Raw genomic sequence first — 12265 nt, 5'->3', positions numbered from 1 at the left:
ATTTAAATGTGAATTACTCTGTTAGGAATGATCTCTTTTCAAACCAGTTTCTGGTTAGCACTCATAATGAGACAAGGTAAAGGAACTGAATGGAGCTACTCCCCAAGTATACCCTCTTCTAACCTTGTCAGGAAGAGTGATGGGCCATACAGTAAAATGAGGAGGTTGGAAATGAGCTGCATTAATATTAAAGTATGACCTAGAAGAAACATATGATTAACAGTGGTTATTTCCAAATGTCAGAATGAGTGGTAATCATTTAGCATATTTTTTATTTTTTCTATATTTCCCAAATTTTTATAATGAGCAAGTTTTAAATTGAAAAGGAAAAAGAGAGATAGTTGATTACTTTTAAGTTTAAAATCCATGAGTTCATCATGAAAACTTAGGATAAAAACTAATTGATCATTGTAGCTTGGGAACCAACTCCTTATTTCATAATAGAGTTCCTTTATTCTGGTTTTTTTTTTTTTTTTTTTTTTTATGAACTATAGCATTGAGGACCTAATAGTGGATGAAAGGAAACTTATCTTTATAGAAGTATTTTGGCTAACAAATGAAGAAGGAATGATAGAAGAGTACTACTTTGTAACCCTTAATGAATTAATAGGTATAAGTTAACAGCTGCTGACATCACTAAAACAGAGACTGTCTAGCATTGCATACTTCCTTCCTATCCTTAAAATATATCGTCAGGTATGAAATGGTTTTGTTAAACAAACAAACAACCTGAGTCTGATCGAGCTTCTAGATTCAGGTACCAAATTTTAGAATTATAGAACATATATCAGACAGATAAATATGACCTCTAGGGATGGAATCAGCATAGATCATAGATCTAGATCATAAGAAAGCTACAAGCAAATAACTTAGATTCTTCATAAATTGTAAAGGAAGAAGATTAGAGAGAACTTTGTTTAGGAAAGACTTAAAAGATACACTGAGTCTCAGTGTATGGACCTTATTTCGATTCTGATTTTTTTTTTTTTAAACTAAAAAACACTGAGTATATATTAACATTATTAAGGAATTGTTGTCCATCCTCTTAGGTGTAAAAAGGTTCCTTATCTTTTAAAGAACTATCGATCATGATGTTTTGAATTTGCTTCAGATAATATGAGAAGGGAAGAGAGAGTAGCTGGCAGTATGGTTGGGGAAATATTACCCAGATGGTTGTTGGGGTTGGGTGATGGGTACGTATACTATTCTACCTGCTTTTGTGTATGTTTGAAAAATATTCTTAATTAGCTTACTTTTAAGCTATCCAAAATAAGTTAAAAAATTTGAAAACTATATTGGGAACCTGGCTACACATTTTCTCAGCCCTTTGTATGGATGGGCATCGGTTCAGCATTGGTGATTACTCCCTAGAGTAACTTTCCCTGTCTGTGACCTGCCTGGACCGTTCCTTCCCAGTTTGTAGCCAGTAAAATCTGGCTTGTTTGTTGTCTTTTCCCTGGTTGAATGTTTTAGAGATAGTGGCATTTTTTTTGACAGAGTCCTTCTTAAGTATTGGATGTGGGAGATGTTAAATGGGGTAAGGGTAGATAGTGCTGTTTTACAGGATCACTGGTACTGTGTCTCACTTAAGCTTATGGCATGCAGAGAATGGACCTTGTGTCCTCCCCTGGAGAAAGGCTTTGGAAAGCCATCATTGACTAGGCTGGGGAGTTTGCTGGGACAACAGAAAGACAAGTACTGAAGCTTAACGGTGGGGATGGACAGTCTACATTCTCTCCACTTTATAATGTAGCTTTTCTCCACTATTCACTCTCTTTCTTAGAGGCCTTTGAAAAGGATAGGGGTTGGGAGGTAAAGGAGCAATAGATAAGAGGACAAATAGGATTTTTAGAAAATATAACATATGGTTAAGGTTACAGAAGACTTAAATATAAGAACTGAAGTAAAGTTTAAAAATTAAAATTTAAGTTAAAATAAATTGCTTATTTAAAAACAGGTATTTTATATATGAGACCAGAAATAATTTATATAAGACAGAAACAAGACTTATGATCCCAGAAAAAACAATTGAGTTTAAAAAATGATAATGTGGAAAATAGAGAATAAAAAAAATGAACCTCGTATCTAGATCTAGGTTTCTGATATCATTCTCTATTAAAATGAACTTTGGAGTTCCTTTTAGGGCTCCTTGGAGAAGTGGCTGATTTTAAGGACCGGTGCAGGAAATATACAGGTTGAGCATCTATCTAATAGTGTCTGAAAGTAAGAAAACGCTAAAAACAAAACCCTAAATCAACATCAAACAAGAACACAATAATCTGGGATCACAAAGGGACACAGGAGCCCATAGAAAGAGTTCCTAATGGCCAAAGCTGGACCAACTTGTGCAAGAAAAAAAAAAGTCATATTGGTTTATAACCCAAGGTATAAAATAAATATCCATGTATTCATGCTGATATAAATGAATGATATAACAAGTAAGTGAGAGAGACAAATCTACCATGCAGCATAATTCCAAATAATTTTTGTGTCTGCTCAGCATGGAGCATAATTTTTGTGTCTGCGCAGCATGGACTGCACATAGTGACCTTCACCCAAAGAGTGCAATATGCAAAGGGGAGAAAGAGTAACTTCACAGTAGAGAATTCAACAGCCCTTAAGCCAGGCAATCAAGGTCGGTTTATAATAAATAAAATTAAAAGTTTATTATAAAAGTAAATGAAATTTTGAAAAAGAAAGCTCAAACTTGCTTAGAAGAGATTTAAAATGTATAGCAACTGAGAAGTAGAATTACTATAAAGCAAACCGCAGTGTCAAGAAAAACTAAAATGACTGGTGCCCCTTTTTCAAAGGTAATTAAGCTCAAATTGCAAAAAAGATTTAGCCACAGATCTCAAGGGAACTGGTAATAAGATATGCAACCATTATCCCCACACAGTTGGTTTGAGTGTCTTGAGCTGATAGTAGATAAAAGCAGCAAGTGTATGCCAATGGATTGAGGGTTTTTGCAAGCCAGGTTCACGATTGATTCCCTTTTCTGTTTTACATTTCACTTGTGAACTGGTTTCTAACTTAACTATTTGAAGAACAGAATCATTAAATGCCTTACTTTTATTATTTGATGTCCTTTAAATAAAAGTTTATCTTTACTATCAACCTTTAGAATAATCAGAATTATGATCCCAAATGGCTTTACACACCAATGACACATTCAAGGACACATAAATAATTATTGACTAAATCAGTACTTAACCTAAATGATAAAAAAACAGTGCTTTTCTTAGCTACCTTATATGGTTGATCATGGAGTGTGAGAGCTTTTCTGGAAAAAATTCCAATGCTAAACTTTATTTTCTCAGCTGGAACATTGTAAAGAAAAGGAATGGGGTGCAATGAAAGGGAACTTATATTATTATATTAAGTAGTGCCTTCCATACAGTAAGCATTTAGTAAAACTTCTTAATAAGATTTCCTTTTATTCTCATAACCTCTAATAAAACCTCTGTTATTATTTTCATTTTATAAATGGTTGCAGTTCAAAGTAGTGGACATGTACTACTCTGTTTACTAATAAAAATTTTTTAAATATTAAAATTTGTTTAAATTATTCAATTACAGTTGACATTCAATATTATAGTAGTTTCAGGTGTACAATATAGTGGTTATACATTTATATAACTTACAAAGTGATCCCCCCGATAGGTCTAGTACCCACCTGGCACCATACATAGTTATTACAATATTACTGATATATTCCCTATACTGTACTCTATATCCTCATGACCATTTTGTAACTACCAATTTGTACTTCTTAATCCCTTCCCCTTTTTCACTCAGCCTCCAAATTCTCCTCCCATCTGGCAACCATCAGTTTGTTCTCTGTATCTATGAGTTTGTTTCTGTTTTGTTTGTTCATTTATTTTGTTTTTTAGATTCCACTTATAAGTGATATCATATGGTATTTGTCTTTCTCTGTTTGACCTTTTTCACTTAGCATAATACTCTCTAGGTCCATCCATGTTGTTGCAGATGGTAAGATTTTGTTCTATTTTATGGCCAAGTAATATTCCATTGTATATTTGTACCACATCTCTATCCAATCACTTAGATTGCTTCCATATCTTGGTTATTGTCAATAATACTACAGTGAACACAGGGATGCAAATATCTTTTTGAATTAGTGTTTTGGATTTTTTTGGATAAATACCTAGAAGTGGAATTGCTGGGTCATAAGGTAGCTCTATTTTTAATTTTTTGAGGAACCTCCATATTGTTTTCCATAGTGACTACACCAGTTTGCAATTCCACCAACAAGAGTGAACAAGGATTCCTTTTCTCCACATTCTCGCCAACATGTTTTGTTTTTTGATTTATTGATGATAGCCATTCTAACAGATATGAGGCGAAACCACATTGTGGTTTTAATTTGCATTGCTCCGATAATTAGTGATGTTGAGCATCTTTTCATATGTCTATTAGCCTTCTGTATATATTCTTTGGAGAAATGTCTGTTCAGGTCCTCTGCCCACTTTTTAATCAGATTGTTTGGTTTTTTGGTGTTAAGTTGTTGAGTTTTTAATAAATTTTAGATACTAACTTTTATCGGATTTATCATTGGCAAATAAGTTCTCTCATTCAGTAGTTTGTCATTGTTTTGCTGATGGTTTCCTTTGCTGTGCAAAAGTTTTTAGTATGATGCAGTCCCATTTTATTTTTGTTTGTTTCTCTGCCCAAGGAAATATATCCAAAAAAATATTACTAAGTGGAAGTTTTGATTATGAGGTTCCCTCAGGAAGTTCCATCTCAGAGAAATAAGCTTCAGCCATGAGCTTCTTGCTTTTTGAAAGAAAACCTGGGCCTGAGAGCCTACTGACGTTCTCCATCTTTCTCTGGGCTTCACATTCTTGGCTCTTTTCCTTTACACTTCCTTTTTACACTCACCTCCCATTACACCAGTCCTTTTCAGTGGGAGAACTGTCTTAGGTTCTAATGCACATACCTGACTCTAAAAATTCAGTTCGTGTAAATCCTTAATGAGCACTGACTGTGTGTGTGACTGGCAGTATGACTGGTACTATTCAGAAGATGAAAATCAGCCTAGTTTAGTCTACTAAGTTTAATTCTCTGCCATAAATTTTTTATATTCAAAACTGCCAATAAAAATAATTAAATAAGGTTATTTCTTATTTTTAGGGGCAAATATTCTGCGAGATTCAACAGGCAATGTCAAATTAGGAGATTTTGGGGCCAGCAAACGGCTTCAAACCATCTGTCTTTCGGGTACAGGAATGAAGTCTGTCACAGGCACACCATACTGGATGAGCCCTGAAGTGATTAGTGGAGAAGGCTATGGCAGAAAAGCAGATATCTGGTAGGTTTTGATGCCGGGTTTGCCTGAAAACACCTGCCTTCTTATTTCTACCCAGGATGGAAATTACTGAGCCAGATATTAATTCTCTTTTGTAGTTTTGAAATAGGACGTTAGGATTACAAGGATTAATATCATTTTAATTATGCTCTTTGACACTTAATCATTGATTAAGTAGAGTTCTTGAACCTGTCTTCCATTGTGTAGGAAGCATTTCATCCTAAGCAAACTTCAGCATTAGAAAACTATCTTCATTTGCTTTAAAAGTAATTAATTTTGATCACTAGTCTCTTATAATTCAGTTAACCTGTAATTGCTTAATAATTTTAAGTTAGAACATAAAATGACTATTTCTTACTTCCCACCAGAAAAGTTTTTAATGGATATTCATTTTAGGCACCTAAAGGCAAAGAATTTCTAAATTACATTTAATGTCAAGTTAGAGAATTACGTAAAGCAAAAATTATAAAATGAATAATGTGCTTTGCCTAACCCTTTGAGTCAGTCCTTAAACTGCAGTTTATTTTCATGCTTAAATTGTGGTTTATTTTCCTGTTTAAATTATGGTTTTATGTAATTACAACCTTTTAATGAAACTAAATTTGAAATCAAGTCATATTTAAATGTATGTGGATTTCACTCCTGTTTCTTATTTTGTAGTTAACTGGCTTTCTTTCATGATGATATTGTTTATGTAATGCATTTTTTAAATTTCTTTTTAGGAGTGTGGGCTGTACTGTGGTAGAAATGTTAACCGAAAAGCCTCCTTGGGCGGAATTTGAAGCAATGGCTGCCATCTTTAAAATCGCCACTCAGCCAACCAATCCAAAGCTGCCACCTCATGTCTCAGACTATACTCGAGATTTCCTCAAACGGATCTTTGTAGAGGTCAAACTGAGACCTTCAGCTGATGAACTCTTAAGGCACATGTTTGTGCACTATCACTAGCAGCCAGTAACCTCTCCTGTGCCTCTACCTAGCTCCCACCTATTCATTCACCTTCTCTCTGACTGCACTTTCTTTTATATAAAAAAGAGAGATGGGGGAGAAAAAAAAGACAAGAGTGAAAGAGTTTCTCTTGATTCTTGGTTAAATTTGCCTAATAATAATAGTAACCTAAATTTTTTATATTTAATCTTTTTTTTTCCTTACAAGAACTTGAAACTTTTTTTTAAAATTTTTATAATGTACTGATGTGGTTCAGAGAGATAAAGCACTTTAGTACATAGTCACTCTTTTTAGTACAAACAAATCATTTGGAATACCTAAAGATTGTAGTCTCCCTGTGTCACTGACAGATTGGTGGTGATGGGGAGACATGGAAAACAAGGAGAAAATTATGTATAATTTGTAGTTTTTAGTGATAGTATTTAAAATAGATCCTCATTTGTGGGGTTGAGCCCTAAACTTCAGTTTAGGGTAGGTACTCAACTTAAAGAATATAGATTCCTTCCTTTATCTGTATTCTTTAGAATCCAAACCTCTGTTTACCAAGCTTTTTGCTCAGTAGGAATCTTGATAGAAAATATGAATCTCTAAGAGGTATGTTTATTTGTTAATCCTAACCAGTATAATAAGCAAATACACTATAAAAGATCCATGTTACTGGAATCTGTAAACCTTGAGGGATAGCTTTCTGTTTTTTGTTTTGTTTTGTTTTGTTTTTGTTTTTTAAGGATACTATTTTATTTTAAAACAGATATGGAAAGACAGTGAGCAAGTCCAAATTAAAAGACAAAAGGAGGTTGCTCTAATATATGAAAGAAGAGACCACATTTGCCAGTCAATAGAAATAATGCAAAGAACTAAGTACTATTTAGTATATTTTAAACTATATTCTTTACCTGAGGGAGACAGTCCCAAAATTAAGGGAAAGGAGAAGTAATCAGAATAATGCTATATCTTCCTATTTCTGGATCCCGATTCTCATAGATAACATTTTTTTAGGAACTAAGAGTTGAACCTAGAGTATCCATAAAACTAGTGTCATGAGATAAAACCCTTGTTCTTGGGATCACAAAATACTAAAGTCCCTCAAAAAATAGCTGTCATGAAAAACAGTGGTTCTCAAGAGGGGGACTGATTTCTCTTGTCATTTGGCAATTACCAGAGACATTTTTGGCTGTCACAATTGCGAGGATGCTAGTGGTATCTAGTGAGTAGAAGCCAGGGATGCTGCTAAACAAACTACAGTATACAAGGACAGCACCTCCTACCCCCAACAAATAATTATCCTGTCCCAAATGTCAAAAATGCCAAAGCTGAGAAACCCTGTTGTAAAACTAGCCCGTTATAAGCTGATAACTTGCAAAAAGTAAATTTCAGAGAGAAAGTGATATAATGCATAATGAGGGTTTTACAAGAGCAGATACCACTACTTCAAGTCAAGTAAATGATCTCAACAGCAGATAGCAATCTGATCCTTATCAGCTGCATGTTACACCCAAACCAGTAAATTCCATTTTAGAAAGAAAATGAATTTAAACATGGAGCTTATTGAACTCGGCCATTTGTATATATTCTTACCTCAAAAGTCAATTTATAATTGCAGGAAAAGAAAAGCATATCAAAACAAAGTATTAAGTACTTTATTAGAAGGTTAAAAAACTGCCAGGTATTTCTAGTGTATTGTATCCACTAAGAGCAAGGACATTAAATGGAAGAGACAGCTAGTTGAATTCCACTGTCTCTAATGGACTTGTGCTACTGAAAAACATGAATGATATCGGTAATTTGGCCACTTGCATTTTTTTTTTTTAAGTATATTAAAGCAAGTGCTAAGTAATTTATTTTAAGATCTAAAAAATAGTAATCTTCCTGGAGGCCCTAAGTGTGATGCCTTTCATGGAATTCATAGGGGGCTCAGGTATTTTCTTTTCTGCCAAACAGTATACTCCTTAGGGACTCTTTTAAAACACTGTTTCTGATGTTAGGTAGGTCTTGGTTCACAGTGCCAAGGTCCTATCTGGCATTCCTTGTAGGAAATATGAAATTCCACTATCTGGCCTGAGAAATCAATGCCCAGATATACTTGTCAAGGCTTCTCCCATACCCTTATAATCAAAGGAAGCAATTCACCAGGAAGAATAGGAATTAGTGGCCCCCTCCCCCTGGAAAATCAACTGTCAAATCTTGTGCTGTATACATAGTCCCCAAGGATATGGATCTATTATAATTTGTTTTTTATGAGTGAAAGCATCTCTTCTACTTGAGCAAGATTATAGTATCTGGACCAGTGGGCTTTTCATTTGTTTCTTTGTCTTGTGCAGTTATGATTTCCTTTTGGCCTATTTTTAGTCTGTCAGGGTAACCAGCAGTGCACAATATGAGACAGATGCTCGTTAGAGGGAAATCTTGGGAGACTATGAAACCCAAAGCAAAATTGTTTGCTTTTTTTTTAGTCTCTCTTCTTTTTAAATGCTATGGAAAATAAAATCATCTGAAAAGAAACTACTACTTTAACACTGCTGCAGAAGACCTTTGTTTTATAAGAAATATTATTAGCTATGGGAAAATATTGTTCTTTATGTAAAGACTTAAAAATAGACTAATAGTTTACAGAGTTACTATATAAAATGTGATGTGAATTTATTTCAGACAAGTTGTAATGGTACCAAAAACCACAATAAAAGTTAATATATATAAAAGCTACTAGAACAAAAAAGCTTGAAGTGGGGAGGTATGGAAGACCAAAAGTAAATTTAAAAAATAAAATTCTGAAAGAAAACACCTCTATCAGGGGAAGTTAGATATAACACTCCAATTTTTTCTTTCTAATAATGATATGGATCAACAAATGAAATTTGAACTTTTTAAGATGACTCTAAATGTGTTTTATTTTTTAAATGCACAACTGATTCTTCTATACTGTAATGTTTCTTTGCTGAGGCTGGAAAATGGCCAGACTGCTGACTTTGTGCCTTTAAAATGCATTCTGCTTTGATTGTGGCAGACTTTTTGGTGCTGGAGAAGATTCACTAGCAGTCTTACATGTGCTTTTCAGGAAATCTCTTTCTACTTAGGCCTTGAGAGATTCAAAATGGTATGATTTAAGTTGGGCCAAATATAAGATCTTTTACATTGCGAACAAAGTGTATTGAATAAAAGGGTTGAAAAATATAATGACTAATGGAAAATTTGATGGTTGATAATTATTTAAAATGTATTTAAAATATACAGACTTTGAAATTTTCAATGTGAATATTTTCAAAATTTTTCAGTTTTCCTCATTTACAAAAGCATGTTTCTGACTTGAAAAATGTTAAAGACTGTTGCCTTAGAAAGTTTTCAAAGGCATAGTCAACCTTACATATTTATACAAGATATTGAAATTCACAGGCTGAACTATAAAAAAAATTTAAACTTATTTTAGAGTAAATTGAATTGGCTTTCACTTGAGAGTCTTTATCTTATTCTCAATAGAAACTACATTAGAAAGGTGAAATTATTTATTTAGAGTAGCTTTCTGATGCTTCACTTCTTACATATGTCAGGTCTTGTCTGTAGTATTTCTGAGATGGAGTTGTTAAAACATACGTGAAGTCATTAAGAAAATAAAATTTGAATAGTTTATAGGGATGATCAAGCTTGAGTGCAAAAGCTAAGATGTTTGCCAGATACAAACCCCTTGGCCTATGGCAGAGTTCTGTGCCAATTATTTCATTTGGGTTCTCAGGACCAGTAGCTTGATATAAAATCACCTGGTGTCAATCAAGTATAGTAATATATCAATTTTAAAAAAATAGATGAATCTTTTTCATTTGCTTATTCAATAATTGTGGCTTATTGTGTCAGGTACTAAAGGGAGGTCACAGTCTAGGAGGAAACATGGGCATACCCTAACTCTGAAAGTAAAGCAATGATGTTTTAAAATATTATTTTTATAATGTAAGGGGAACGCAGTTTGGGGGTAATCATTGGCTGTTTTAAACTAAAATGTCATTAACAACAGAGATTAAAAGTATCCCCAAATTAGAGGGACCTCCGTAGATCAGGCAGCCTCTCTCTCTCAGGACTCCCTCTTACAAAATCAAGCCTCTGCTCAAACAGTTTCAGTGTTTTTTTTCCTGCTGTTTCTTTTAAAGGAAAAAATATTTTCTTTAGGTCTAAATTGTTAAACTGCCCAAACCACTTGATAGAAATTGAATTCTGTCGGTAGTGTTAGATCAGTACAATTTCTTGAGACCAGACTGTTTTATATTGTTTGACCTTTGTTACAAATATAATTAATGTTCATATTTATTTGAATTTTAAGGTTGGTTAAATGTTAACGAAAATCAATTTAATGATTAATTTTTGGTAGTGCCTTTTTCTCTCTATGCCTTAATTTTATTTTATATCAATAATAATTCAAGTTACCCACCGAAATGAAGGGTTTTTTCCAAAATCAGTAGCTTCAAGAGTTGATTTGGCCTTAGGCAGTGTATTGGCCCTTAAACATTTCTTAATGCCTGCTTCTTCCTCCTACCCTTTTCTACCTCTATTTTCTTTATGTTAGAAAACAAATGTTAGCATTAGTCTGATATAGACACACTGCAGTCTAGATGTGAACTCCTAAGATAAGGATGGAAAGAGGTATTCTAATTCAAAAGAGACATAATAAATTGTTTTCCAGGTTGATTACTTGATTTTCAATCATATTGACACTGTCTAGATCCTTTGTATATCATGGTTCAGTTATGATTTTCATAATAGAGCTAGAATGGTTGATTTTGCCCTAAAGAAGTCATGTAAATGGTTTACAGATGTTAAGGCAATGAGATTTAGGGCAATGAGCAAGAAATCCAGGGATAGCAAATTCTAACCTAACATTTTGACTAAAACTCTAGTTTTTCTGTGAAGAGTGTGTGTGTGTGTGTGTGTGTGTGTGTGTGTGTGTGTATTTGGGGCAGGGCTGGAAAGAAAGGAAAGGTATGAATGTTGAGTTAGATTAGTCTCTGTTCTTGGAAGAACAACTCAAATGTGTATGACCTACTGATGACGGATGAGGGTAATCATCCTCGGGTAGGAACGCCAGCACATTTTCCACAAGTAACTAGGACAAATGATTGTTTGATAAAGTTATTTATTGTAAATTGTCAAGCTCTTGGTTGCTGAAAGTAGATTAAAATTGAATTTGTATGTGTGTATAATAGCTTATATGTAGTCCTTACATAGAAAGTAATTTTTCTTCATGAACTCTAGAATAGAAATTCTGCCAGATGTTATCAAAACAAGCTTCCTTAGCTTACTGAGTATCCAGAAGGAACTTGTGTTGTACCTCCTTTTGGTTGGCTAGGGAAGGCACGCTGCAAAGCTGCTGTTCCTTCTTCACAGCTCTCCTTAGCTTTGCTTGGACTTCTGCCACAGAATGCCAGCCACAGTTGGTGTGGGAAGTGCCAGAGTCAGCCATTTCCTCATACTCACCTTTCAGAGCTGCAGATGGTAGTGAGCTCTCAGGGGAGTGTAGAGAATCTTCTCAGTGATAGAGCAGATGTGGTTTAGTTCCAGAAAGTTGAGGAAGGGGTCATAGCTATAGTAAAGAAAAGAATAAATTTTATCCATTGCCTGCATACAGTCTTTTATGTGATTCTTCATATTTTTCATAATTCTGCATTTTAATTGACAGTAATATGGTATCCTTGTTAATAATAGCAAAGACATTAAATCTTTTTCCTACACCTGATTACTTCTTGTTTGTATTCACAATCTGTATTATCAGAATCACTTTAAACCAAAGCTTTTATATTCCCTGCACACATAGCCAAAATGATTAGCATTGTACTTCTGCCCACCTGTAAGCTAATAGTGTAAAAATGATAAAACAAGTATTAGTAAAATTTGTATCTCAGTCTTTCCTTCAAGCGAAAGGACAGGTGCTCAGTATTTGTATGTACACATGTAGGATTTACTTCAACTATTGCGGAACTATATAGACATTACAGACTTGAGCTTATA

General features: G+C 34.0%; 1 protein-coding gene across 2 annotated transcripts in view; it reads left to right on the top strand.

The window, feature by feature from the left end:
* MAP3K2 (mitogen-activated protein kinase kinase kinase 2) overlaps positions 1-10621 on the top strand; it is a 73152-nt gene extending 62531 nt beyond the window's left edge. For both annotated transcript variants that reach the window (XM_015590590.2, XM_006913436.3), the window contains exons 16-17: positions 5155-5332; positions 6052-10621. In XM_015590590.2, coding sequence (XP_015446076.1) covers positions 5155-5332; positions 6052-6277 — 404 coding nt within the window. In that variant the 3' untranslated portion in view covers positions 6278-10621. The remainder of the gene's footprint in view (positions 1-5154; positions 5333-6051) is intronic.
* Positions 10622-12265: the final 1644 nt, after the last annotated feature.

Source organism: Pteropus alecto, unplaced genomic scaffold, assembly GCF_000325575.1.
Source record: "Pteropus alecto unplaced genomic scaffold, ASM32557v1 scaffold725, whole genome shotgun sequence".
NCBI classification, from domain to species: domain Eukaryota; kingdom Metazoa; phylum Chordata; class Mammalia; order Chiroptera; family Pteropodidae; genus Pteropus; species Pteropus alecto.
The sequence above is the reverse complement of the archived record's forward strand: the minus strand, read 5'-3'. Positions and strand labels throughout refer to the sequence as shown.